This window comes from Malaclemys terrapin, chromosome 1 (assembly GCF_027887155.1).
Source record: "Malaclemys terrapin pileata isolate rMalTer1 chromosome 1, rMalTer1.hap1, whole genome shotgun sequence".
Classification (NCBI taxonomy): Eukaryota; Metazoa; Chordata; order Testudines; family Emydidae; genus Malaclemys; species Malaclemys terrapin.
The window spans coordinates 261,832,564-261,857,598 of NC_071505.1; the positions used below are offsets into that span (position 1 = coordinate 261,832,564).

Here is a 25,035-nt window from a genome sequence, read left to right on the forward strand (position 1 = left end):
TGCAATCTCCATCATTGGAGTTTTACAAGCAATTTAGACAAACAACTGTCAGGGATGGTCTAGATAATACTTAGTCCTGCCATGAGTGCAGGGGACTGAACTAGATGACCTCTCGAGGTCCCTTCCAGTCTGACAATTCTGTGATTCTATGATTTACAAATGACTCTCCTTGTGTGTTGTCAAGTAGAATAGAAAGTGAAAATGCACATATAGACCCATAGATTCTGCTAAATATCCCATTATGTCTATGAAAGCATTTTTCCTGACCACATGGGAAGGAAGTGCAATTACTGCAAGAGACACTGGAAAGACTTCACCCTCCTTTATAGTGAAAGCCCTGAACTCTTCAAGGCACGTCAGTGGATTTTCACTTTGATTATAATGAGAACTCACTCAAATTGATATTCACTTCCACCATAATTAGGTTCTTCTATGCTAATACTCTTGGAATTCTGCAATGACCTGCTGAATAGATGTTAAATGCTGCATTCCAAGGGGATTATCAATTTAACTACTACTTCTGCTCTAGCTAACTCAGGTTCAAAGAAGTTGTCGCTACTCCTTGCTCCTTCTCCTTTACAGAGAAGTCCTTGCTCCCAATCTTAACTCCCAAGTTAAGAGTGACAATTAGATCTTTCAGAAGATTCCATCCACCTCCTCCATAGCTGCCTCTCCTCATGTAACAGCAGAAAGTTAAGAGGCCACGCCACCACTCCTCTGGTAGAGAGGAGAGAATCTTTCAGTAGGAAAGCCTTCTGCGGATATATTGAAACACTGCTTGTTTCAAGTTACTATGTAATAAAAACCTCTCTCCTGTAACAGAGGTACTGATGAGGTTCCTGTAGGAGCCTCAAGAAAGAAAATTACTTGCATGAACTGTTATTCTCTTAAAACATGTTATAATAAAGATACACTCTTGGTCCATGATCCCAGCACATGACTGGAACGGACTCTCTTAACCTTTAAGCCTGCCTTGAAAAAGGATATTTATACCTACCTTGAAAGGATGATATGCAAACTAGACACAATCAACTCCGGTTTGAATAAGGACTGGGAATGGCTGAGCCATTACAAACGTTGACTATCTCCCCTTGTAAGTACTCTCACACTTCTTATCACACTGTCTGTACTCGGCTAGCTTGATTATCACTTCAAAAGTTTTTTTTTTTTTTTTCTCTTAATTAATTGGCCTCTCAGAGTTAGTAAGACAACTCCCACCTGTTTATGCTCTCTGTATGTGTGTATATATATCTCCTCATTATATGTTCCATTCTATATGCATCCGAAGAAGTGGGCTGTAGTCCACGAAAGCTTATGCTCTAATAAATTTGTTAGTCTCTAAGGTGCCACAAGTACTCCTGTTCTTCTTTTTGCAGATTTTTATCAGTAAATGTCAGTAGACAATTGGTTTCACCCTACACACACAAGCCAACAAAAAATATTTCCATTGATAACAACAGAAATTTACAGATAGGCAGAGTAAGAAAATACTGTTTGAAAACTTAGAAGTTTGATTTAGGTATATTTACTGTGTATACTTAATAATAATAATTAATGGAGATATCCTATCTCCTAGAACTGGAAGGGACCTTGAAAGGTCATCAAGTCCAGCCCCCTGCCTTCACTAGTAGGACCAAGTACTGATTTTTTGCCCCAGACCCCTAAGTGGCCCCCTCAAGGATTGAACTCACAACGCTGGGTTTAGCAGGCCAATGCTTGAACCACTGAGCTATCCCTCCCCCACATCACTTACACATGTGATGTTGATAATTTGTGTTTTAACAACTATAAAGCTTTAACTTTTTGAATCTCAGAGTCTGTCATTAAATAATTATTGTCTGACCCCTCCTATTGTCTGATCCTCCCAAAACTTCCCACAACTGTGAAAATTTCAAATCAATAAAAACTGGAAAAAGCTTAAAGCCCATAATTTTGCATGATTTTTATTTTTATCAGTTTAAATTTTCAAAGTATTTAAAAACAAACATTAATATTAACTATCAAGTTATAAAAAAAAAATCAAGTTCTGCCAACCTATTCATACCACTGGACCTATTCCAGTGCAAAAAAATCCTAGTGAAGATAAGCCCTTAGATGTCCTGTGCAGCTAAACCCTCTCTGTCAATCAGTGGCATATTTCACCTTTACCAAGGGAATGTTGTTGCCCCTACTTATTCAGTTTGTTCTGTTTTTCAAGCAAAAAGGTAGAAAGCACAAACTTGTTCCCCTGTCTCTGTAAAGAAAGTAAGTTGCAGAATATATCTGTACCACAGCATAGGATTGTTTTATTAAGATATAATTATTGGAATGTCAGAGTACAGAATCTTCAATTCCAGGCATTTTGTAGAGTGCCATTCAAATTAAGCAGCTTTGAAGAAAAGATGATAATGCAAATCCTTTTACAGTAGCTCCTCACTTAACGTCCTAGTTACGTTCTTGAAAAATGCAACTTTAAGCAAAATGATGTTAAGCGAATCCAATTTCCCCATAAGACTTAATGTAAATGGGGGGGGGGAGGAGTTAGTTTCCAGGGAAATTTTTTTCACCAGACAAAAGACATTTTATGCATACACAGTATAAGTTTTAAATAATTTTTAACAAACAATTTAATACGGTACTCACCAATGATGATTGTGAAGCTTGGTTGAGGCAGGGGTATAGCGGGGTTGGAGTGCGTGGGCTTGCCCTGTTCCGCCCGCCTAGTGTTCCAGCCAGGGAGCGTGGTCAGGGCGTGGGGCGGGGGGGGGAGGAAGGTGGAGAGGCTTGCCTGCACCCTGGCTGGAATGTTGGATGGGCAGAGCAGGGCAAGTCCCCGCGCCCCGATCCTACTTCCCGGCAAGAGCGCCAGGCGGGTGGAATGGGAGGAGCCAAACAACATTATGAGGGAACATTGCAGGACTTTAAAGGAGTATGTTCTCTAATAGATCAGCAACCTAATAGTGAAACAACATTAACTGGGAGGATGTTAAGTGAGGAATTACTGTATATGTTTTCATCCCAGAGCACTCATCTTCACAGTGAAGACGTGACTACATGAAGTGTTGATTTTTTCCTTACCATTGCAACTCCTCTCCAACCCTCTCTGATGCATCTTCAGCCAGTACTTTATACATATCATCTTCTTCAAGCTTTCGTTTGTGACCAGTAACAAATAAAGGATTCAACCACCTATTTAAATATACAATACAAATTTTTATATTCAGTCAATGGAGCAGAAAGACTAATTTACTTATATATTACTTTGATTTCTCGGGTACTTACAAGCCTCCCCCACCCTATTACTGTGGTAACTGAGCACTTCACAGTCTTTACCATATTTATCCTCACAACCCCGGAGAGGTAAGAAGTCACCCTGATTTTACAGATAAGGAACTGAGACACAGAGAGACTCAAGGTATGTCTACACTGCAATTAGACAACCGCAGCTGGCCTATGTCAATGTAGAAGTTGGGGCTCGAGCTGCAGCCTGAGCTCTGGGACCCTCCCACCTCACTGGTCCTAGAACCTGGGTTCCAGCTTGAGCCTAAACATTTACACCGCAGCTAAACAGCCCTTTAGCTTGAGCCCCATGAGCCCCAATCAGCTGGCACAGGCCAGCCATGGGTGTCTAATTGCAGCGTAGATGTACCCAAGGTGACTTGCCCAACGTTATACAGGAAGTCTGTGGCAGAGCAGGGAATTGAACACTGGTCTCTCAAGTCCTCACCCCCTTCCTTCCTCTCCACTGTCCAGACACTGGGTACTGTATACTCTTACCAGCATAGAAAGCAGGAAATAAAGAATATTTTGACAATCAGTCCCTTTTAAAAGGAGTGGAATTCTGACTAAGTAGAAGAGCTTAAAATTTCCCATCAATAAAAAACGAGTCACAAAATTTATAGCAAGGAAATATACATTAGAAATGACACTTACGAAAATAAAGTCAGAAAATAAGGTAAATTTGTATCACTATGGGACACACTTTTATAATAATATTTTGGGACTAAAAAGAGATGGAAGTAATAACAATTCTTAAAATCTTTTAACAGCTTTATACAACAATTCTAGTGATCTGTCCAATTAAATCATTAAATGGAGGATATGGTCCAGAATTATCCCTGTTAGAGAATTTTCTTAAAACTGGAATCGCCTACATAATATTTATCTTCCAAATGTACCAAACTCTATAAACTATAGCATGTAAACTAGACAAACCAAAATGTAAAACATTAAGCTAGAGACTGAAATCCCACACACATACTAAGGAATTGTCCACTATCAGACAAAACATCTAAATCTCAAAAAGCAAAATAACTATATACTTCATTATCATCTCCAACACAGTCTTCATGAATAACTTTGGGTAGTTAACTAAAGTGCTTTGGATAGAAATAGAACTGAGGGAATAACTGATTTTGCATTCAGTGGCAGAACTGAAAAATGCAGAAACAGAAAAAAAAATTCCTCATTTCGGGTTCAACCCCAAACCAGAATTTTTTTTCAGTTTCTCACAGAAATGAAGGGAAAACCCCCTGAAAAAGTTCAATTTGAGTTAAAACATTCTGCTTCTGAAATTAAATTTTTTGAGGGTGGGGTTGATTTAGAAGTATAAACATTTTATTTTGAAAATGTAAAAAAAAAAAAAAACATTTTGACTTTTTCAAAAATTTTCTTCATTTTTTTGGCCAAATCTATTTGCCAGATTTGACCCAAATTCGCAAATAGTTTTGGTCAACTCAAAACTGTTGTTGGTGGTTTTTTCATCCCAAAAATTTCACCCGGCTCCAGATATAAAGATGATATTTTCTGGCACTCCAATATCGCCAAAGGCACTGCCCTGCTCAAATTCTGTCAGTGTCCTATCCTGAATTATTTCTAGACCTGTATAAAATACTTCCTCTGCCAGAAATCCAAGGAAAATAAATAACCTTTAATTCCAAGCTCCGCCAATTGTGGGTCACTCAGGAGACACATCTGGTTGTGAGGGGACACAGACACCTTATTTTAATTATGCTAGGCGTGTAGAAAAACCTGTAACCAGACATTTCAAAGCTGCTGAATCTTCATCAAAGAGTCAAGAGAAATCTTGCAATGCCTCATGGAGTTATAAATATATGTCACGAGAAAGTATACGGGGACACATTTCACGGCCTGAGAGCCATTCACTATATATATATATATGGAAAGAAAGAAGCTAACCTCAGCTAAGCAGAATATGGATGCAATACTAGCCAAAAGATTTACTCTGTCTGACCTGATTAGGCTTTTCAAGTTTAAAAATATAAGAGAAAACTGCTATTCAGCTAGCTCACTCACAAATATAAAACTTAATAATTAAAATGTTCAAATTGTGAAGTTTTAAATGTAGAATGATTGTTAAGGGAAGTGTTTTGCAAATACATTACAAAGTGTGCTATCAGTATTAATATTAATAAAAGACATAGTAAAAATGCAATTAGGAAGAGATTAACAAAGGGACATATTTTTCTAAGAGCTCAGCTCCCATTTAGACATCAAAATAAGTGGCCAGATTTTCAAAAAATTCAGTATATTAAAAAAGCTCTTCTGAAAATCTTGCCAGAAGTGTCATAGTGGGAGTTGCTGAGTACTGAGCACTGTAAAATATGGCCCCAATTATGGGCACTGAGTATTGATAACGTGGTCCACAATTTGTAAGTGATAGCAGAGAGAGTGGGGCCATGTCGACACTACAGAGTTAAGTGGACTTAAGTAATATCGATGATCATAAGTCATTTAATGCCATCGGTTGTGCATGTCCACACAATGCTCCTTGTGTTGGCGGAACACATCCACAGTCGTCGCTCTTGCAATGATAAAGAGAGTGTTGCATTGTAGGTAGCTATCCCATTGTGCAACTCACCACCCTCTGCCGCTGGAATCTCTGGGAACAGATCGTAGTGCATCATGGGAACATGCTCACTGTCCCGTGATGCAGTTCTTTCCGTCCCACCATTCCATGGGCTTCCTACTTCATTTTGTGCCATTTTTCTTACTCTGCCTATCTGTGCCGTTTTCCAAAAGTCCATGTAAACTGTGTGCCCGCCATCTCTGCCTGACAACATGGATCCTGAGCTGCTGACCAGTCTGGTGATGAGCGTTATGAACACAATGCAGCTGGTCCTGCAGTATTTCATGAGCAGAGATTCAAAACAGAGATTGACATGGAATGTATTGCTTATTAGCTTGGAACATGCTTGGAGGGCAAATATATAAACATAAGCAAATGAGTTATTAGGCTTGCTATAACTGATGGCCTGTTGTATGCTAGAGGCTGTGATTCAGCTATATAGTGTAGGACTAAGGTGATATCTGATCTACAGTTATTTTGCACTGTCATTCTCAGAGACAAATGAGTAACCACAAATGGTACCACACCACAGGATTGCAAGAAAGAAGCTAGGGGGGAGGGGAGCTTTAGCAATTAGGTTGCTATGCAGTATCTAAGCAGTTAGACTGAATGCCAATAAAAATGAGGTAGGATCAGAGGCTAAAATAGGGAAAGAACAAGTTAAAAATTACTTAGACAAGTTAGATGTCTTCAAGTCACCAGGGCCTGATTACTCTAGATGTCCTAGAATACTCAAGGAGCTGACTGAGCAGATATCTGAGCCATTATCAATTATATTTGAAAAGTCATGGAAGAGAGATTCCAGAGGACTGGAAAAGGGCAAATATAGTGCCCATCAATAAAAAGGGAAATAAGGACAACATGGGGAATTACAGACCAGTCAGATTAACTTCAGAACCTGGAAAGATAATGGAGCACATAATTAAGCAATCACCTAGAAGATAATAAAGTGATAAGTAACAGTCAGCATGGAGCAGAACTGGATGGGACTCCATCCCCAGCCCCCATGGGGGCTGGCCCGGGCCCCAGCAGTGCCCCCCCCCAAACATTCCTCCACATCCCCCTGGGGTGGCAGCCCACAGTTTGAGGACCTTTGATTTAGATAATGGCATAGAGAGTATACTTATAAAGTTTATAGACAATAACAAGCTGGGAGGGGTTGCAAGTGCTTTGGAGGATAGGATTAAAATTCAAAATAATCTGGACAAACTGGAGAAATGGTCTGATGACCAAACAGGATGAAATTCAATAAGGACAAATGCAAAGTACTCCACTTAGGAAGGAACAATCAGTTGCACACATACAAATTGGGAAATGACTGCCTAGGAAGGAGTCCTGCAGAAAGGGATCTGTGAGTCATAGTGGATCACAAGCTAAATATGAGTCAATAGTATAACTGTTGCAAAAAAAACACATCATTCTGGGATGTATTAGCAGAAGTGTTGTAAGCAAGACATGAGAAGTAATTCTTCCGCTCTACCCCATGCTGATTAGGCCTCAACTGGAGTACTATGTCCAGTTCTGGGTGCCACATTTCAGGAAAGATGTGGACAAATTGGAGAAAATCCAGAGAAGAGCAACAAAAGTGATTAAAGATCTAGAAGACATGACCTATGAGGGAAGATTGAAAAAAATGAGTTTATTTAGTCTGGAAAAGAGAAGCCTCAGAGGAAACCTGATAACAGTTTTCAAGCACATAAAAGCTTGTTACAAGGAGGAGGGAGAAAAATTGTTCTCTTTACCTCTGAGGCTAGGACAAGAACCAATGGGCTTCAATTGCAATAAGGACGGTTTAGGTTGGACATTAGGAAAAACTTCCTAACTGTCAGGGTAGTTAAGCACAGGAACAAATTGCCTAGAGAGGTTGTGGAATCTTTGTCATTGGAGATTTTTAATGCAGGTTAGACAAACACCTGTCCAGGATGCTCAAGATAACACTTAGCCCTGCCATGAGTGCAGGGGACTGCACTAGATGATCTCCTGAGGTCCCTTCCAGTGCTACAACTCTATGATCCTACATATAGGAATTAAGAAATAAGTGATACAAATTATTACTATGAATGTTTGATGCTTAGTTATGGACATCCCAAAGACCACATAAGGCACTCCACATATTGACCTTATAATCAGGGTAAAGGATCAAATATAGTATATATCCCTACTATTACCATAAGGAAGAGTACAAAATACCACATCCGGTTCCCATTTCTTCAGGTTCATCAGGTCCCCAAGACAGTGTAAGTTGAATCAGGACCTGCCTTCTAATGGGCTTATAGACTTTAAGGCCAGAAGGGACCATCATGATCATCTGCTCTGACCTCCTGCACATTGCAGGCCATGTAACCTTACCCACCCACTGCTGTAATGGACCCATGACCTCTGGCTGAATTACTGAAGTCCTTAAATCATGATTTAAAGACTTCAAATTGCAGAGAATCCATCATTTACAGTAGTTGAAACCTGTAAGTGACCTGCGTGCCCCATGCTGCAGAGAAAGACAAAAAACTCCCAGGGTCTCTGCCAATCTGATGCAGGGGAAAATTCCTTCCCATCCCCACATATGGCAGTCAGTTGGATCCTGAGCATTTCAGCAAGACCCACCAGCCAGACACCAGGAATGAATTCTCTGTAGTGACTCTGAGCCCATCTAGTGTCCCATCACTGGCCATTGGGGATATTTGCTACTAGCAGTTGCAGATTAGCTACATGCCATCTGTGACGGAGCAGGGAGCAGGGCAGATTTGACCTGGGAATGTTGCAGGGGGATTGCAGTGAGGAGGGGGGACTTCCCTTGAAGGAAGCTACCTGAGCTGTAACCTGAGCCAGGAACGGGGGTGGGGAGAATTAACACCTTCTGCCCGGGAGACTGAACAAAGGAGAGGAGCAGCGGGAGGAGTTTGGAGTTTAGTTTCGGTTTGGGCTGGGTGGTGCAACGCAGGGAACCCCAAGCTGGGGTCTAAGCTCCCTGAACCTCCCAGAGGGACCTAATTGAGGGGGTCTGGTCGTACCTACACACTCTGCTTGAGACTGTGTTCCTGTCCTTAAATAAACCTTCTGCTTTACTGGCTGGTTGAGAGTCGCAGTGAATCTCGGGAAGAGGGGTGCAGGGCCCTGACTCCCCCCACACTCCGCAACACCATCATATGATCCCCTCCACAAACTTATCAAGCTCAGTCTTGAAGTAAGTGAGTTCTTTGTGTCCTCCCATCCCCATTCTCCTGAGAAGGCTGTTACAGAACTTCACTCCTCTGATGGTTAGAAACCTTCATATAATCTCAAGCCTAAACTTGTTGATGGCCAGTTTATATCCATTTGCACTTGTGTCAACGTTGGTGCTTAACTTAAATAACTCCTCCCCCTCCCTGATATTTAGCCCTCTGATGCATTTAAAGAGAGCAATCATATCTCCCCTCAGCCTTCTTTTCGCTAGGCTAAACAAGCCAAGTTCTTTGAGTCTCCTCTCATAGGAGAGGTTTTCCATTCCTCTGATCATTCTAGTAGCCCTTCTCTGCACCTATTCCAATTATAATTCATCTTTCTTGAACATGGGAGACCAGACCTGCACACAGTATTCTAAATGAGGTCTCATCAGTGCCTTGTATAATGGTACTAACACTTCCCTGTCTCTACTGGAAATAGCTCACCTGATGCATCCTAGGACAGCATTAGCTTTTTTCAAGGCTGCACCACATTGGCAGCTCATCCCATAATCAACCAATACACCCAGGTCTTTCTTCTTCTCTGTTACTTCCAACTGATAAGTCTCATAGAGTTTAAGGTCAGAAGGGACCAGTATGATCATCTAGTCTGACCTCCTCCACAATGCAGGCCACAGAATCTCATCCACCCACTCCTGTAACAAACCCCTAACCTATGTCTGAGTTATTGAAGTCTTCAAATCGTGGTTTAAAGACCTCAAGGTGCAGAGAATCCTCCAGCAAGTGACCCAGGCCCCACGCTGCAGAGGAAGGTGAAAAACCTCCAGGGCCTCTGCCAATCTGACCTGGAGGAAAATTCCTTCCCAACCCCAAATATGGCGATCAGTTAAACCCTGCGCATGTGGGCAAGACTCACCAGCCAGCACCCAGGAAAGAATTCTCTGTAGTAACTCAGATCCCACCCCATCTAACATCCCATCATATTTACCTGCTAATAATCAAAGATCAATTAATTGCCAAAATTAGGCTATCCCATCATACCATCAAGTCCCCAGTTTATAGCAAAAATTCTTGTTGTTAGTCTCCAAGGGCATGACCTTGCACTTTCCACTAATACATTTCATCTCATTTCTATTATTTCTGTTTTCAAGTTTGTCCAGATCTTCTTGTATGATATTCTGGTCCTCCTCCTTATTGGCAATACCGCCCAGCTTTGTGTCATCTGCAGATTTTATTAACACACTCCCACTTTTTGTGCTAAGGTCACAAAAAATGTCTAAAAAATAAAAATGGTCCCAAGACCGATCCCTGAGGAACTCCATTAATAACCTCCCTCCAGCCTAACAGATCACCTTTCAGTTCCTTTAACCCCTTTAACCAGTTCCTTATCAACCTTCCAATTCTCATATCATCACATCCCTCAGGCTGCACCGCTTCCCGCAGTCCCCATTGGCCTGGGACGGCGAACCGCAGCCAGGGGGGACCGCGATCAGCCAAACCTGCAGACGCGCCAGGTAAACAAACCGGCCCAGCCCACCAGGGTGCTTACCCTGGCAAGCCGCGTGCCAAAGGTTGCCGATCCCTGCACTAATTCTCGTGACAGATGCATCATATATAAACATCATTGCTGCCTGGGCTATGGTGGTGCTATTAAAATCACACTGGCTTTGTCCTGTCTTATCTTGTTTATCACTTTCTAAATAAGGGGAAATGTGGGACAAGCATACGGTAGACCATGGGCCCAGTGGATCAGAAAAGCATCCAATACTGATTTCTTGTCTCTGCCTGCCCTGGAACAATATCTCTGGCATTTCCTGTTGTTTGTGGATGCAAACAGGTCTATTATCAGGTTTCCCCATAAACTGAAGAGGTGATTCACCACTTCGCCCAACAAGGACCATTTGTGCATCTGATCTGATGACCTGCTCAGATGGTACGCAAGGGTATTCTGTTCCCCAGCTAGGTGAATTGCTACTAGATGAATATTGTGTTGTATACAGTACTTCCAAAGACTCTTGGCATCCCTGCATAACTTCACAGAATGGGTCCCCCCGTTGCTTGTTTTACTCCTGAGGGAATTCTGTGCCAAAAAATTAAAAATTATGTGTACAATATTTTAAAATTCTGCAAATTGTATTTGTCAATAAATAAATGTGGCTCCAGCATGACAGTGGGGACACAGGCCACTGGCTGCATTGAGATGGGAGATCACCCTGAAGTCCCCACCTCCCCCAGTACAGGGATTCGGCAGTGAAGCTGCCCCTGACATAGTGCAAGGGCCCTGGGCCTGCCCAGAAACACCCAAGGCCCTTGCATTGGCCCTGCCCCTCTGCAGCTGTGAGTGGGCAGGCTCAGCCCAGCAGGATCCAAGTGTGGAGGAGCTTAGTGTGGGGGGAGCCGGGTGTCAGGTGAGAGGTATCCGTGTGTGGTAATCTGTGTGTGGCCGGCTCAGTGGGAGGTCTGGATGCATATGGGCTCGTTGGGCGGTTCCGGGTGCAGGGGCAATGGGACTCTGCAGAGGATCCAGGTGAAGGTGGTTGGGGCTCAGTGGGGGGGTCTGAGTGTGGGAAGATGCGACTTGGTGGGGGCTCTGGGTGTGGGGGCTCAGTGGGGGGGGTCTGAGTGCTAGGGGAGTGGGGCATGATGGGGTGGGGGTTCATGTGCAGCTGGTTGGGGCTCAGTGGGGTGGGAGTCTGAGTGCAGTCTCATCGGAGGAGTCCAGGTGTTGGGGAATAAGGCTTGTCAGGGTGAGGGTTCGATGGGCCTGCTTAAACAGGAGAGCCCCAGCTGCTGCCGAGGAGACACCACATGCCGGGCTCCTGCTTCCCCCCACAATTCCCCTATTCCTTTCTTCTCCATCCCCCTCCCCTCATGCCCACATTCCTCTCCCCTTCCCTATTCCACTCCCCCTTCCTTCCCCACTGCCTCTTCCCCTTCTCCTTACCCAGCCGTCTCCTCTCCACACCCCCCCTCAGCACTCACTGTTGCACAGAAAACAGTAAGGCTCCCAGCATACAGAAGGGGAATACAACTGGCACTAGGACCCCGGAGGTGGCATTCAGCTGCAGAATCAGTGAAGCCCAGACGCAGCCTCCTTCAGTGCTTGCAGAAATATGGGTGGGGGTGACAGTGGCACATAACTCCATGTGCCCTCCCATGCCTTGCCTTTGTTGGTGGGAGGGCAATCCCCCTCCAAAAAACTGCACACATAGTCATCCCCCTGTGTGACTTTCCTGCCATTTTCTGCAGGGAAGCACAGCAATTCTGCCAGGGAGTGGGGGAGAGGCATTTTCTGTGGCCATACAGTCCCGCAGAATCCCCCCAGGAGTATTGTTTAGATAATATAATGCTGCCATATTGTCTCTTACTACCTGAACTGCTTTGTTTTTGAGTTGAAGCAGAAAAGACCTTAGAGTTAGTCTGATTGCTCTCAGTTCTAAAATATTGCTGACCGGTGATCTCTGACCAACAACTGGTTGGTCAAATGGGCTCCCCATCCCAGAATAGATGCATCCATGGTCAGTAATACTGACATTGTAGGGGGATTGAAAAGTGTACCCTTCCTTGCATTTTGATTGTCTGTCCACCACATTAATGAGATTAACACTTGTTGTGGAATGAACATTTTTGATGCATGACTTCTAAACTTGGTTTGTAATTCTTTGCTAACCAGAGCTGAACGTCTCATCTGAATATGAGCATAAGAAGTCACTGCTCTGGTTGACGCCACCAGACCCAGCAACTGATGGAAGAAAAGAATGGACTGTCTTGGTAACTGGTGGAGGAGATATATACATCTTTTTATTTTGATCTCTCTCCCCTCTGGGAGAAAAGCTATCCCCATAGTTGAATCCAACATGGCTCCTATAAAAGAATCTTTTGAGCAGGGTTTAGATACGACTTTTCCCAATGTCTCTGTAATCCTCGACTGACAAATAGTGAACATATTTGAAGTACATGTAGTAAGAACCCTTCCTTGTATTTTATTAACCGGTCATCTAGGTATGGGTATATATACATCCCCTGCCTCCTTAGGTATGCTACCACAACAGGCAGACACACTGGGTGTTGTGGACAACCCAAAAGGGAGGACCTTGTATTGAAAATGGTCCTTTCCAACAACAAAAAGCACAGATACTTTTGATGACATGGTCTTATAGGAGTGCGGAAGTATGAGTTAAGTCCTGAACTTCAAACCAATCCTAGAGGGAAAGAGAAGGTATTATAGAAATTAAAAACAACATGCAGAAGCAAAAATTATAAGTGTTTAATCTCCTTAAATCCAAAATACAGAGAAGGCTCTCCGTCTTTTTTGGAGATTAGAAAATAACGTGAGTAAAACCCCTTCCCTCTATGATCTTGCAGAACTATCTCTATCACACCTAAGTGTAGCCTCCCTTTTCAACAAATCACGATGACTGCGATCCGTGCCAAGGTATGAAGCAAGTGGGTTGTTGGGGGAAAGGTTTTGAATTGAATTGTGTAACCGCATGAAATAAATAAATAAATAATTCTAAAATCCACCAGTCCGATGTTATTAACTCCCACTGGTAATAAAAATGGGACAACCAGTCCCCAAACTGTGGATACAAAATCTCCAAGTGGACTGGCTTGAAATGCTGTGTCCTCATGTCAAATCTGATGTCTCAAGGGAACTGCAGAGGATGAAGACCATGAAACTTCCCCTTTATTATTGAAAGTTTTAAATTTCTCTCTCTGTTATAGCCAGTGTTGTGTATAATTTTGAGGTTGGAAATGATATGCTCTTCTTTGATAATTATATTGAAGTGAATGTTGCCTTTAATACTTGTATAATGAGTTGAATATGGCCTCTTCCCTGTATTAAAGAAACTTAAAAGTCTAATAGTAGATCTTACATTTTTCATTTTCTCTAGTGGTTCATCAGTTTGAATATTAAACAGTCCTTTATCCTTCAAATAGAAGGCCCTCGAACCTCATTTTTGTCTCATGGGGAAGTCCCACTGATCTTAACCATGTGTGTCTCCTTAGTGAGACAACTGAAGCTACTGATCTTGATAAAATATCTGAAGAGTCAAAAGCCACTCTCAACTGTTGCTTAGTAACATTGTAATTCAGACAAAATGGCATTTGATAACTCTTTGTGTTCCCCTGGAAGTGCACTAAGAAAAGAGGACATTTTTCTCCAGAGATGATATTGGTACCTAGCCATGACAGCTTCAGAGGCAGATAGGTACATGTTTAATGTAGCTGAAGAAAGTATTTTTCTTCCTAACACATCCAGCCTCTTCCCTTTCTTATCCAACGGAGTAGAGTGATCTTGGGCACCTTTTGATCTGTGAAGTCCCACTTCAAACACCAACAAATGAGGAGGTGGATGAGTATGAAACATAGCAAGTCCTTCTTGAAGGAACTTATATATTTTGTCTGCCTTTTTACATAGAGACTGGATGGTTGAGAGAGTTTTACAGGCTGCCTTTGGTGGCTGAAGCAATCCCTCTAACAAGAGAAGTGAGGCTCATTGACTAGACGCTGTCCCAAAATATCAAAGATAGGATGTGATGATTCCCCCACAAAAACAGAAGGAATATCTTATCTCTTTGACATTCAAGATACTGACTCATGAAAGGCTATAGCATCTTCCAATGGTGATGATACTGAGAGGTTCCCCACATTTTCATATGTTAATTCTGAGTCAGACTGACAGCTCCAGTTCAGATAATATTTCTATAGGTGGCTTGTTTTGAGTAAGCTGTGTTGGCTGGTCCATATCTGTTGGATCTGACAACTGAATGTCCTGCTGATACTCTCTTGCTGAAATCTGTCCCCATACATCGGTCTGTTCCGATAAGGTGCCAGAAATGGCCTGTGAGACCACTTTACCCAAAGAGGTATGTGCCATTCAGGCCAAAACCCCATTGATGGATCCCTCTGGAAATATCTCTGTGCCCAGAGATTCACTGGGGCTGCATTGAACTGATTATAATAAATTTTCTCTGGTTCTCATCTATGATCTGCATCTCTATTCTGGCCCCAATCCATTTGTGGCTCAAATGGGACCAGAGACGACAACCTCCTTGAAAAAAAAAAAAAAAGCAGAGAGATGTTCTTCTCTGGGGACCCCAAAGGGATCCATGGAAGAGGCAGCAGCAGAGAGCTCTTGACCCTTTCCTCTTCTTTGCTGACTCTCAGAGAAGTAGTCAGCCTGACTGGTTGTAGTAACATGCCTGGTGTGTCCTGAGATGCAGTATCTGGTTCAACTGTCAACAGAGACGGAGACGGATCTGCCCGATGAACTACTGCTATCACAGTAATACTGTATGGAGCTGACGAACTCTCATCAGTTCTCTTAATTGGATCTTTAGATCTCACTCTCAGGACAGTCTCCATAGAGGAGTGGCTCCTAACTCTGCTCTGACAACTTGAATCAGAGCCTGGCTCCATAATGAGATTCTGTCCCTGGAAGTCCTTCTCTCCCAGATTGGCTCTTTGTAATGGGGCTGACATCAAGGATGGCTGCACCTTTTTTTTTTTTTCCCCCTCGGTACCACAATTGAGCCTTTGAAATGAGACAGCTCTGGAAAGAGTCTGTCACTCATTCAGATCTTTTCTTTCTTTTTTCCCCCCATATCCTTAGCTTTTTGGGATCCTGCACCTGACATAGAAGCTGAATCTCGCTTCTTCCCTGCTGAATTGGCTGCAGGCAGAGCCAAAGCCAGTCCCTGAGAACATAAAAACAGCCATATTGGGTCAGACCAAAGGTCCATCTAGCCCAGTATCCTGTCTTCCAACAGTGGCCAAAGCCAGGTGTCCACAGGGAACGTACAGAACAGGTAATCATCAAGTGATCCATCCCATCGCCCATTCCCAGCTTCTGGCAAACAGAGGTTAGGGACACCATCCCTGTCCATCCGGGCTAATAGCCACTTATGGACCTATCCTCCATGAGCTTATCTAGTTTTTTTTTTTAACCCTCTTATAGTCTTGGCCTTCGCAACATCCTCTTGCAAGGCGTTCCACAGGTTGACTGTGTGTTGTATGAAAAAATACTTCATGTTGTTTTAAATCAGCTTCCTATTAATTTCATTTGATGACCCCTAGTTCTTGTGTTATGAGAAGGAGTAAATAACACTTCCTTCTTTACTTTCTCCACACAAGTTATGATTTTATAAACCTCCATCATATCCCCCCTTAGTCATCTCTTTTCCAAGCTGAAAAGTCCCAGTCTTATTAATCTCTCCTCATATGGCAGCCGTTCCATACCCCTAATCATTTTTGCAAAAAGAAGAACAGGAGTACTTGTGGCACCTTAGAGACTAACAAATTTATTAGAGCATAAGCTTTCGTGGACTACAGCCCACTTCTTTGGGCTGTAGTCCACGAAAGCTTATGCTCTAATAAATTTGTTAGTCTCTAAGGTGCCACAAGTACTCCTGTTCTTCTTTTTGCGGATACAGACTAACACGGCTGTTACTCTGAAACCTAATAATTTTTGTTGTCTTTTTCTGAACCTTTTCCAATTCCAATATATCTTTTTGAGATGGGGGTGACCACATCTGCATGCAGTATTCAAGATGTGGGTGTACCATGGATTTATATAGAGGCAATATAGTGTTTTCTGTCTTATTATCTATCCCTTTCTTAATGATTCCCAACATTATGTTCACTTTTTTGACTCCCATTGCACATTGAGTGGACGTTTTCAGAGAACTATCCACAATGACTCCAAGATCTCTTTCTTGAGTGATAGCAGCTAATTTAGACCCCATCATTTTATATGTATAGCTCAGATTACATTTTCCAATGTGCATTACTTTGCATTTATCAATATTGAATTTCATCTGCCATTTTGTTGCCAGGTCACCCAGTTTTGAGAGATCCTTTGGTAGCTCCTCACAGTCTGCCTGGGACTTAACTATCTTGAGTAGTTTTGTATCAAAACTCCAAAAATCCAATTAAGACAACAGCCTGCCACTGTCAGAGCTTCCTGCAATAAAGTTGCCTGGAGCCTGTTTTACCTCTTTCCTTGCCCTTGTGGTAAACGTTGAGCAGATCGGACATTTAGAGGAAGAATGCTCTTCCCCCAAGCATGCCAACTATCTGGCATGTGCATCTGATGCTGGGAAACCATCAGGCATGAGAAACACATCTTTCGAATTCAGGCTTCTTAGCCTTCTGATCCATCATGTTATCCTTTATCTCTAAATAAAACTAGGTAACCCTGTGTACTAATGTAAACCTATCTACTACAGATCCATATAGCAACAATGTAATGATCCAGCTGGTGATGATTGCTCTAGAATATCCGGAGTTCAGTAATGAGGGCGGGGGGGAGGAAGGGGCGTGTGGCTGTTCCAACGGCTACTGCGAGTAGAATTTTATCGTTCAGGCTGCATCTATCACTGCATCCCATGAGTAGAAATATGCAGAGAGCACTCAAAGGAAGAACTACCCATATTTTACGTTTTGAACACTACTGAGTATACTGCTAACACTTAAACACTAATAAGCAGTTTTGGATCTAAGAGAGACGCGGAATTCCACGCAAGATAAATCATAGCCAATATTGTGGTTTTTGGTTCTTCAATTTTTGTGTTAATTTCAATTAAAACTTTATCACCACCCCAAAGTCACATAATTCACAGGGGATTACAAATCTTGTTCTCACAGTTTACAGATCCTGGAATTCAGATAAAGGACCAAAACAAAAAAAAGGTTTAAACCAAACTGATTATCACTACTGACAGAGTCAAGTGAAACAGATTCAAATGTACAAAATAGGATTATATGTAGCTGAACATCTACCAGAAGTCAAATGTTCACAGTATCACAGCCCCATGGTACAATCTTATTTAAGATTATTAGATACCAGTGATATGTGCCTTACATTTGATTAGATCAGAGCTCTATCCCCCAATAAGGATCTTTAAAAGCTGTTGCTACAGAGAATTTAAGAATTAAAAATCAGTTAAGAGACCAGAATATCTCTGATATTCTAGATTGTCCTTGTAAACCTTTATCATAACTCTCTAGGTAAAGGAACTCACGTTTTAAGGCTTTTTTTAAGAAGTGAAGCTTTACAGCTAAAGAAAGGTTAGATGGGTGTTTTTCCTTTTAAGTGAATTTATTCCTTCAGAAAGGTTTTGGTTTGAGACATCCCAAGACTGAAGTCCCTTATTTGTCCACGGAACAGGATCAGCATAAGCAACAACAGTGCACGCTTCACTACCCCTTTAGTGTGTCTCAAACTTAACACTGGAATGACCACTTTTGGGGGTAAGAGTTCAGTTGTTATTCTTATTCAATCCCTAGACTATTTACTAAGAATACCAATAGGAATACCAACTGTGAATGTGAATTGTGTGGCATAGACATCTATCAATTTACAATTGAACTGAGACCATCTTATTTCCCACATGCTACTGCAGAACCATCAAAGAATAATTAATTGCAGTCACTGCCAACCTGGACTGGACTTGACCTGATAACCTAGAGGTTAGGTTTCTGTACTCCTATTGGCAAGACTCAGTCATCCAGATGGTAAATCAGGAAATTCATCAGGAACTCAAGTCTTAAAAAGAGTAGGCTCCTCATATTTTTTCCCTTTCCTCACCTATGGGCTTTTTGTCATGCTACCTCTACTGCGTGGAATCATTCTACGCAGTAGAGGTAGCATTGGCCAACTACCATCTCATTCAAGTCCCCATTTAAAAACATACTACTTGTACAAAGCCTTCAAAAAAAGTGTTCCTCCAAAGTAATTTGCATATATTAAAAAGGGGGATGTTCTTGGAAGAGGCCCTGAGCATCCTCTGTTCAGACTGAGACTACATCTCTTCTCTAATATAAGGGATTAGAGCAGTGGCTCTCAAACTTTTTTTACTGGTGACCCCTTTCACATAGGAAGCATCTGAGTGCGACCCTCTTATAAATTAAAAACACTTTTTAATATATTTAACACCATTATAAAAGCTGGAGCAAAGCGGGTTTGGGGTGGAGGTTGACAGCTCATGACACCCCCCCCCCCATAAAAACCTCGCGACCCCCTGAGGGGTCCCGACCCCCAGTTTGAGACCCCTGGATTCCTGGATTAGAGGATTGTGAATGAGTGCAAAGGCACCACACTGATGAGGAAGTCACCAGAGAGGAGTTGTGAGCAGGCCTAGCGCCCGCCCCTCCAGCTCTGTCAATCATGTATGGTAGGGAAGAGGCCTTTAAAAAGGAGGAAGCTGCAGGAAGATGAGAGAAGAGATCACCCTGAGGAAGAAACTGCTGGAGCAGGAGTAGGCAACCTATGGCACGCAAGCTGATTTTCAGTGGCACTCACACTGCCCGGGTCCTGGCCACCAGTCTGAGGGGGCTCTGCATTTTAATTTAATTTTAAATGAAGCTTCTTAAACATTTTAAAAACCTTATTTACTTTACATACAACAATAGTTTAGTTATATATTATAGACTTATAGAAAGAGACCTTCTAAAAACGTTAAAATGTGTTACTGGCACGTGAAACCTTAAATTAGAGTGAATAAATGAAGACTCGGCACACCACTTCTGAAAGGTTGCTGACCCCTGTGCTGGAGTGACCCCTAAAGCCACACGGGGAACTCCCATCCAAGAGATCTCCACCTCTGACCCTATGGAGAGTGCAGTACTCCCAATGTAAGCCTCACAGAGTGAGCCCAGCCAGCTGACTCTTCAAAAACTGCAATGCAAGCAGCACCGAAACAAGAAAGTACTGTTGGCCTTTTTCCTTTTGAGTTGGCTCTAGGAAGACGTTATTCTCAGGACACGGACATTTCTTTTCTTTTTTTTTTTTTTTTGGATCCCCATCTGAAGATTCTTAAGAAGATCCACAATGGGCATGGTCCCCAATTTGCAAGGACTAGGAAACTGGGGTCTGTGTATAGGCCACCCAGGGTAGATAACTGGGCATGGCCGGAGTCTCCCCCCATCTGGAAAAAAACCCTAAGAGAACTCTTTTACAAGGATCAAGGACAGCACTCTGGAAATAATCCAAGAAGTAATCTGTGTCTTTAAGGGGTAAAGACAGAGTCACTTGGCAACCTGACACAAGCTCATGAGATGTACTCCTTTATAGGAGTACAGCTCCTCAGAAACACTTACTCCTCTAAGACACCATCCAGAACATTGTGACTGGAAGAGGGGGTCATTATCTGGACCAACAGTTATAAAATGAGACTATCCTACAAACATGGACTTGATGGACATAACTGCATTCATACTCCCCTTGGTATGTTACCACATGACATATCTTGGTTATCCTGAGTCCCATATAAAAAAGCTTCTCTGGGATTCTAAGATCACATACAGATAATCTGTGGCTTAATAGCTTCAAGGCTGTTCAGGGAAATGTTTGACTTCTTCCAGCTCCAATTACAGTGATTACGCTGACATTTTGACAGGCGGGGGAACCTCAGTGTAGGTTATTAGTCTCTGAAGAAACAGTAACTATACATAAGTCATTGGAGGGGGAAGTAGGCCCTGAATGTTCTGGGGCCTTAGAGTTCTGGGGCCTGATTCTCCTCACACAACAGCATCACATCAATGTAATTCGTGGGCCGAATTCTGCCTGCACATGGGTGCAACTCCTATTAACTTGAATGGGACTTGCACCTGCGTGAGGACAGAAGTAGGCCCATTGACCTCAGTTGAGTTAATTTTCTATTACAGTAACTCCTCACTTAAAGTCATCCTGGTTAACGTTGTTACATTGCTGATCAATTAGGGAACATGCTTGTTTAAAGTTGTGCAATGCTCCCTTCTAACGTCATTTGGCAGCCGCCTGCTTTGTCTACTGCTTGCAGGAAGAGCATAGGATTACCATATGTCTAGATTTCCCCGGACATGTCCGGCTTTTTGGTGCTCAAATTCCCATCCGGGGGGAATTTCCAAAAAGCCGGACATGTCCGGGGAAATAGGGAGGCATAAGCCAGGGTCCGCCCGGCCCCAGCACGATCCACTGGGTCCGCAGCCCAGCCCAGCCCAGCCACCCCGACTACATTGTAGCGAGCTTGGGCTGCAGGAGCGGGGGGTGCAGGGAGGCACAGGGGCAGGGCAGGTGGGGGCGCAGAGGCTGCAGGGGCTGGGGGTGCAGGGCGAGTGAGGAGCAGGGGTTTCAGAGGCTGCAGGGGCGGGGGGGTGCAGAGGCTGCAGGGCAAGTGGGGAGCAGGGAAGCACTTAGCAACCCCCAACCAAAATCAGAGCGGGAGGGAGGAGGGGGAATGCAGGGTGCTCAGAGGAGGGGGCAGAGTTGGGGCAGGGACTTTGGGGAAGGGGCAGGGCCGGGGTGAGGTTGAGGTGGGGCCGGGGGGTGGGGAATGGACAGAGTTGGGGCAGGGCTAGGGCCCCCATGGAGTGTCCTCTTTTTTCAGTGCTGAAATATGGTAACCCTAGAAGAGCAGCCCGTTGCAGCTAGCTGGTGGGGGCTTGGAACCAGGGTGGACCGGCAGCCCCCTATCAGCTCCCCGCTCCCCTACGTTCTCAGTGCAGCAGCTGCCTGCAGTTCAGCTGTGTCCCTACCCCCACTGCCATGTGCCCTCTGCCTTGGAGGTGCTCCCCGAGACTCCTGCTTGCTGTGCGGGTGGGGAGGGACGGAGGGAAGAGGGGGGCTAATGTCAGGGTGTCCCCCTCCACCCTGCTCCTGCACCCCTCTTACCCCATCTTCCATAGAGCAGTGGGGACAGACCAGGACTCAGGACAGAGGGAGCTTGCAGCAGCTGCATCTCAGCAAGCTGATCTAATTAACAAGGCAGTGTACTTAAGGGAAATGCGCATATCTCCCCCCATTCCTGCTGCCTTGTGTAGAGAGAGTTCACCCTGGAGAACTCAGCCAATTGCTAGTTTATCATTTAGCAGTAAGGGAAATATCCCACCCTCTGACTCCTCCACCTCAACCAAGCTTCACAATCATCGTCACTGTGTACCAGTATTAAATTGTTTGTTTAAAACTTTTATACAAACATATATATAGTCTTTTGTCTGGTGAAAAAAATTTCCCTGGAACCTAACCCCCTCATTTACATTAATTCTTATGGGGAAATTGGATTCGCTTAACATTATTTCGCTTAAAGTCGCATTTTTCAGGAACATAATTACATCATTAAGTGAGGAGTTACTGTACACAAGTGTAAGAGATAAAAGAATTAGGTCCCTGCTATGTTTTTTGGAATCAACACTGTCAAGCCAGGTGTTTTCTACACAGAAGAATAGGATCCTATCTCCTAAATCACAAAGCCCTGCTATTCTGAGATTTGACAGTGTTCCAAAAGGCATTTCTTCCCTGACTGGAAAGAACTTATTACAGAGAGACTGAACTGGCAGTGAATCACTTGCATGGTCCCTCAGTCTAGGGATGGTGGATCACTACACCACTTCGCCAGTGAGTATCTGTTATATTGAGCTCAACAACAGCTAGTATTTAAAAATGGTTTTCACTTTGTAGGAGAAGTCTGCAGAGTTTTCCAGAAATTGCATAAAGGATTTATGTTATTACATGCATAATTAGCCTGTGGAATTCACTGCCACAAAACATCACTGAGATCAAGCATTTAGCAGGATTCAAAAGAATAGTAGATATTTATATGAATAATAAGGACATCCATCATTACATTAGGTAGTATAAAGAAAGAGGGATGTAAACTACTAACTGCCTGTGTTTAAGAAGAAATTCTCCTTAGCAGATTATTCTATAACTGTCCACTACAAGGATTCTTGCACCTTCCTCTGAAACATCTGAGGTGAAATCCTGCTCCCATTGATTTCAGTAGGACCAGGATTTCACCCCTGGACTTTGTCACTAAGGCAGATACTAGACATGCTCAAGACATTCTGATGCCCTAGGCAAAACTTCAGCATGCTGCCCCCCTCCTCACAGGCTTAGGGTGGCAGATTTGGCCTGGCTGCCCCTCAGGCATGACGAAGAAGTGGCTAGGCCGAATCTGCCATCCTATGCAACTGCTCAGTTTGCCTATAACTAGTGCGCCCCCTGATATCAGACTAATCTGACCACTCTTCTGATCCAATATGGCAATTCTTATGTTTCCATGCTCTTTATTTTCAAATTACATAGAAATGTTACTGCCTGTGGGGCTAAAATACCTAACAAAAGCCACATCCTGTATGTTTCCACAAACTTTAATTCCTCATGCAAATGGGTTTGGAAACTACATTTTTCCAATTCTCCTTAAGCCCATTTGTAAATTACTTTACAGGAATCATCTGTTTATACTCAGTGTCCAGCTGTTTTTCAGGAGTTGTGCAGGAACAATTTTGTTTACCCAAATTTTTCCCTTGCACTCAGATTTTTTTTCAAGTAGTTTCTTAAGGCACTGCCGTAAATACTGAGCTAAATATACAACATGCATTGGGTGCCCTTTAATTATCAGCTTTGTAATTTGATTACAAAAAGCAATAAAGTTTTCTGGCATTATTTCTTCTTTGTGTGGTTCTATTACCTTCTATTTTAAGTGCCTGCATGCTTTCTCTTACTGACTATTCCCTTATTCATTTATTGAATCAATGCTCTGGCCCAGTTTGGAAAAATCTAGTGTTATTTACCATTTGGTTGTTTTTATCCCCAGAAGTATTGATAGAAACTACAACTTCATTGTTCTTACATACAATAGAATGTGTGAATTCTCAGTAAGTAAGCTGTAACATTCCTATTATTTTTTTATTATTCCCTTCTAGTTTTCTTTAATAGGCTCACCTCTTCTCTTTCATAACTTTATTTTTTATCCCACATCCCCACCACAGAAACTATCGATAATTAACACAGTAAATGGAATAAGTTATGTCATTTGTTATAAAAACTCTTGTGGTTTGTAGTTTGGCTGCCACTTGTTCCTATTTACTGCACTCTGTTTAAAGAATCCCTTGGGGCTTGAAAAAGTGGATTTGCTTTTTGCTTGCACTACAAAAGAGGTTATTACATTCAGTGTAAAACTTTGTATTTTAAAGCCTTTGAGACTCAGCAATGCCCTTTGGACTTGCAGTTACAGTGCCAGGTTGAAATACCCCGGAAGCCTTAGAAACAATTATTTTGTCCATTGCTTTTCCACAATAGGGCCTGATCCTCCAATCTGCTGAGCACTATCACTTAGTGGCGTTGAGCAGAAGTAACACAGCCAGTGATTTCCATGTTACCCCCCAATTGTGAGGTACCATTACCCTGGCAACTCCCTCCCCCCCCCCCCCCGTATGCTCCACAATATCAAAATGGCTGCACATGCCGAGCGAAATGTTAGAAGAAGCCATTTCAACTGCCTTACCCTCCTCTCAGAAATCCAAAACCTTCAAGCCCCCCATAACATTCTGTCCCTTTTCCATGGGTCAAATTACGCCTTCTTGCAGCAGCTTGGCGACCTCAGTTTGTGTTCCTGAATCACAGCTTTCATTTAGGGGTGGGGTGGGAGTTCTCTAGCCCCTATGGTTGCTAAGAAAATCTTCAGAATGTGAGCAAGAGGTAAAACAATGCAGTGTTATTTGACTGAATCTACGAACTGCCTGAAATCATAACCTGAGAGGTGCAGCCTGCCTCTATTCATTTCAGGGTATGCTGTTTTATATCTTTATCAGTGATGTGGAAGAAAATATAAAATCATTGCTAGTAAAGTCTGTACATGGCACAAAAACTGGTGGAGTGGTAAATAATGATGGGGATAGGTCAGTTATCCCAAGCGTTCTAGACTGGTCTGTAAAGTGGTCTTATTTGAACAACATGGGTTTTAATTCAGCCAAATGCAAAGTCGGACATCTAGGAACAAAGAATATAGATGGAATAACCTGGAATGCAGTGACACTGAAAAGGACTTGGCAGTAACAGCAAATAACCAACTGAGCATGACTCCAAGTGCAATGCTGCAGTTAAGAGAGACAACACAACCCTTAGAACACAGGAATATTGAGTAGGGATGTGTATATGTGGTGTTATTGAGACCATTAACTGGAACATTGTGTCACGTTCCAGGATCCACACTTCAAAAAGGATGTTAAACAATATGAAAGGGTTCAGAAATGAGCTACAAGAAT

At 42.9% G+C, this 25,035-nt stretch overlaps 1 protein-coding gene across 2 annotated transcripts in view; it reads right to left on the bottom strand.

Annotated features, from left to right (window-relative positions):
- Window positions 1-25,035, bottom strand: part of ABCC4 (ATP binding cassette subfamily C member 4) — a 235,430-nt gene that overhangs the window by 189,778 nt on the left and 20,617 nt on the right. For both annotated transcript variants that reach the window (XM_054012156.1, XM_054012155.1), the window contains exon 2: window positions 3,058-3,168. In XM_054012156.1, the coding sequence (XP_053868131.1) occupies window positions 3,058-3,168 (111 nt within the window). The remainder of the gene's footprint in view (window positions 1-3,057; window positions 3,169-25,035) is intronic.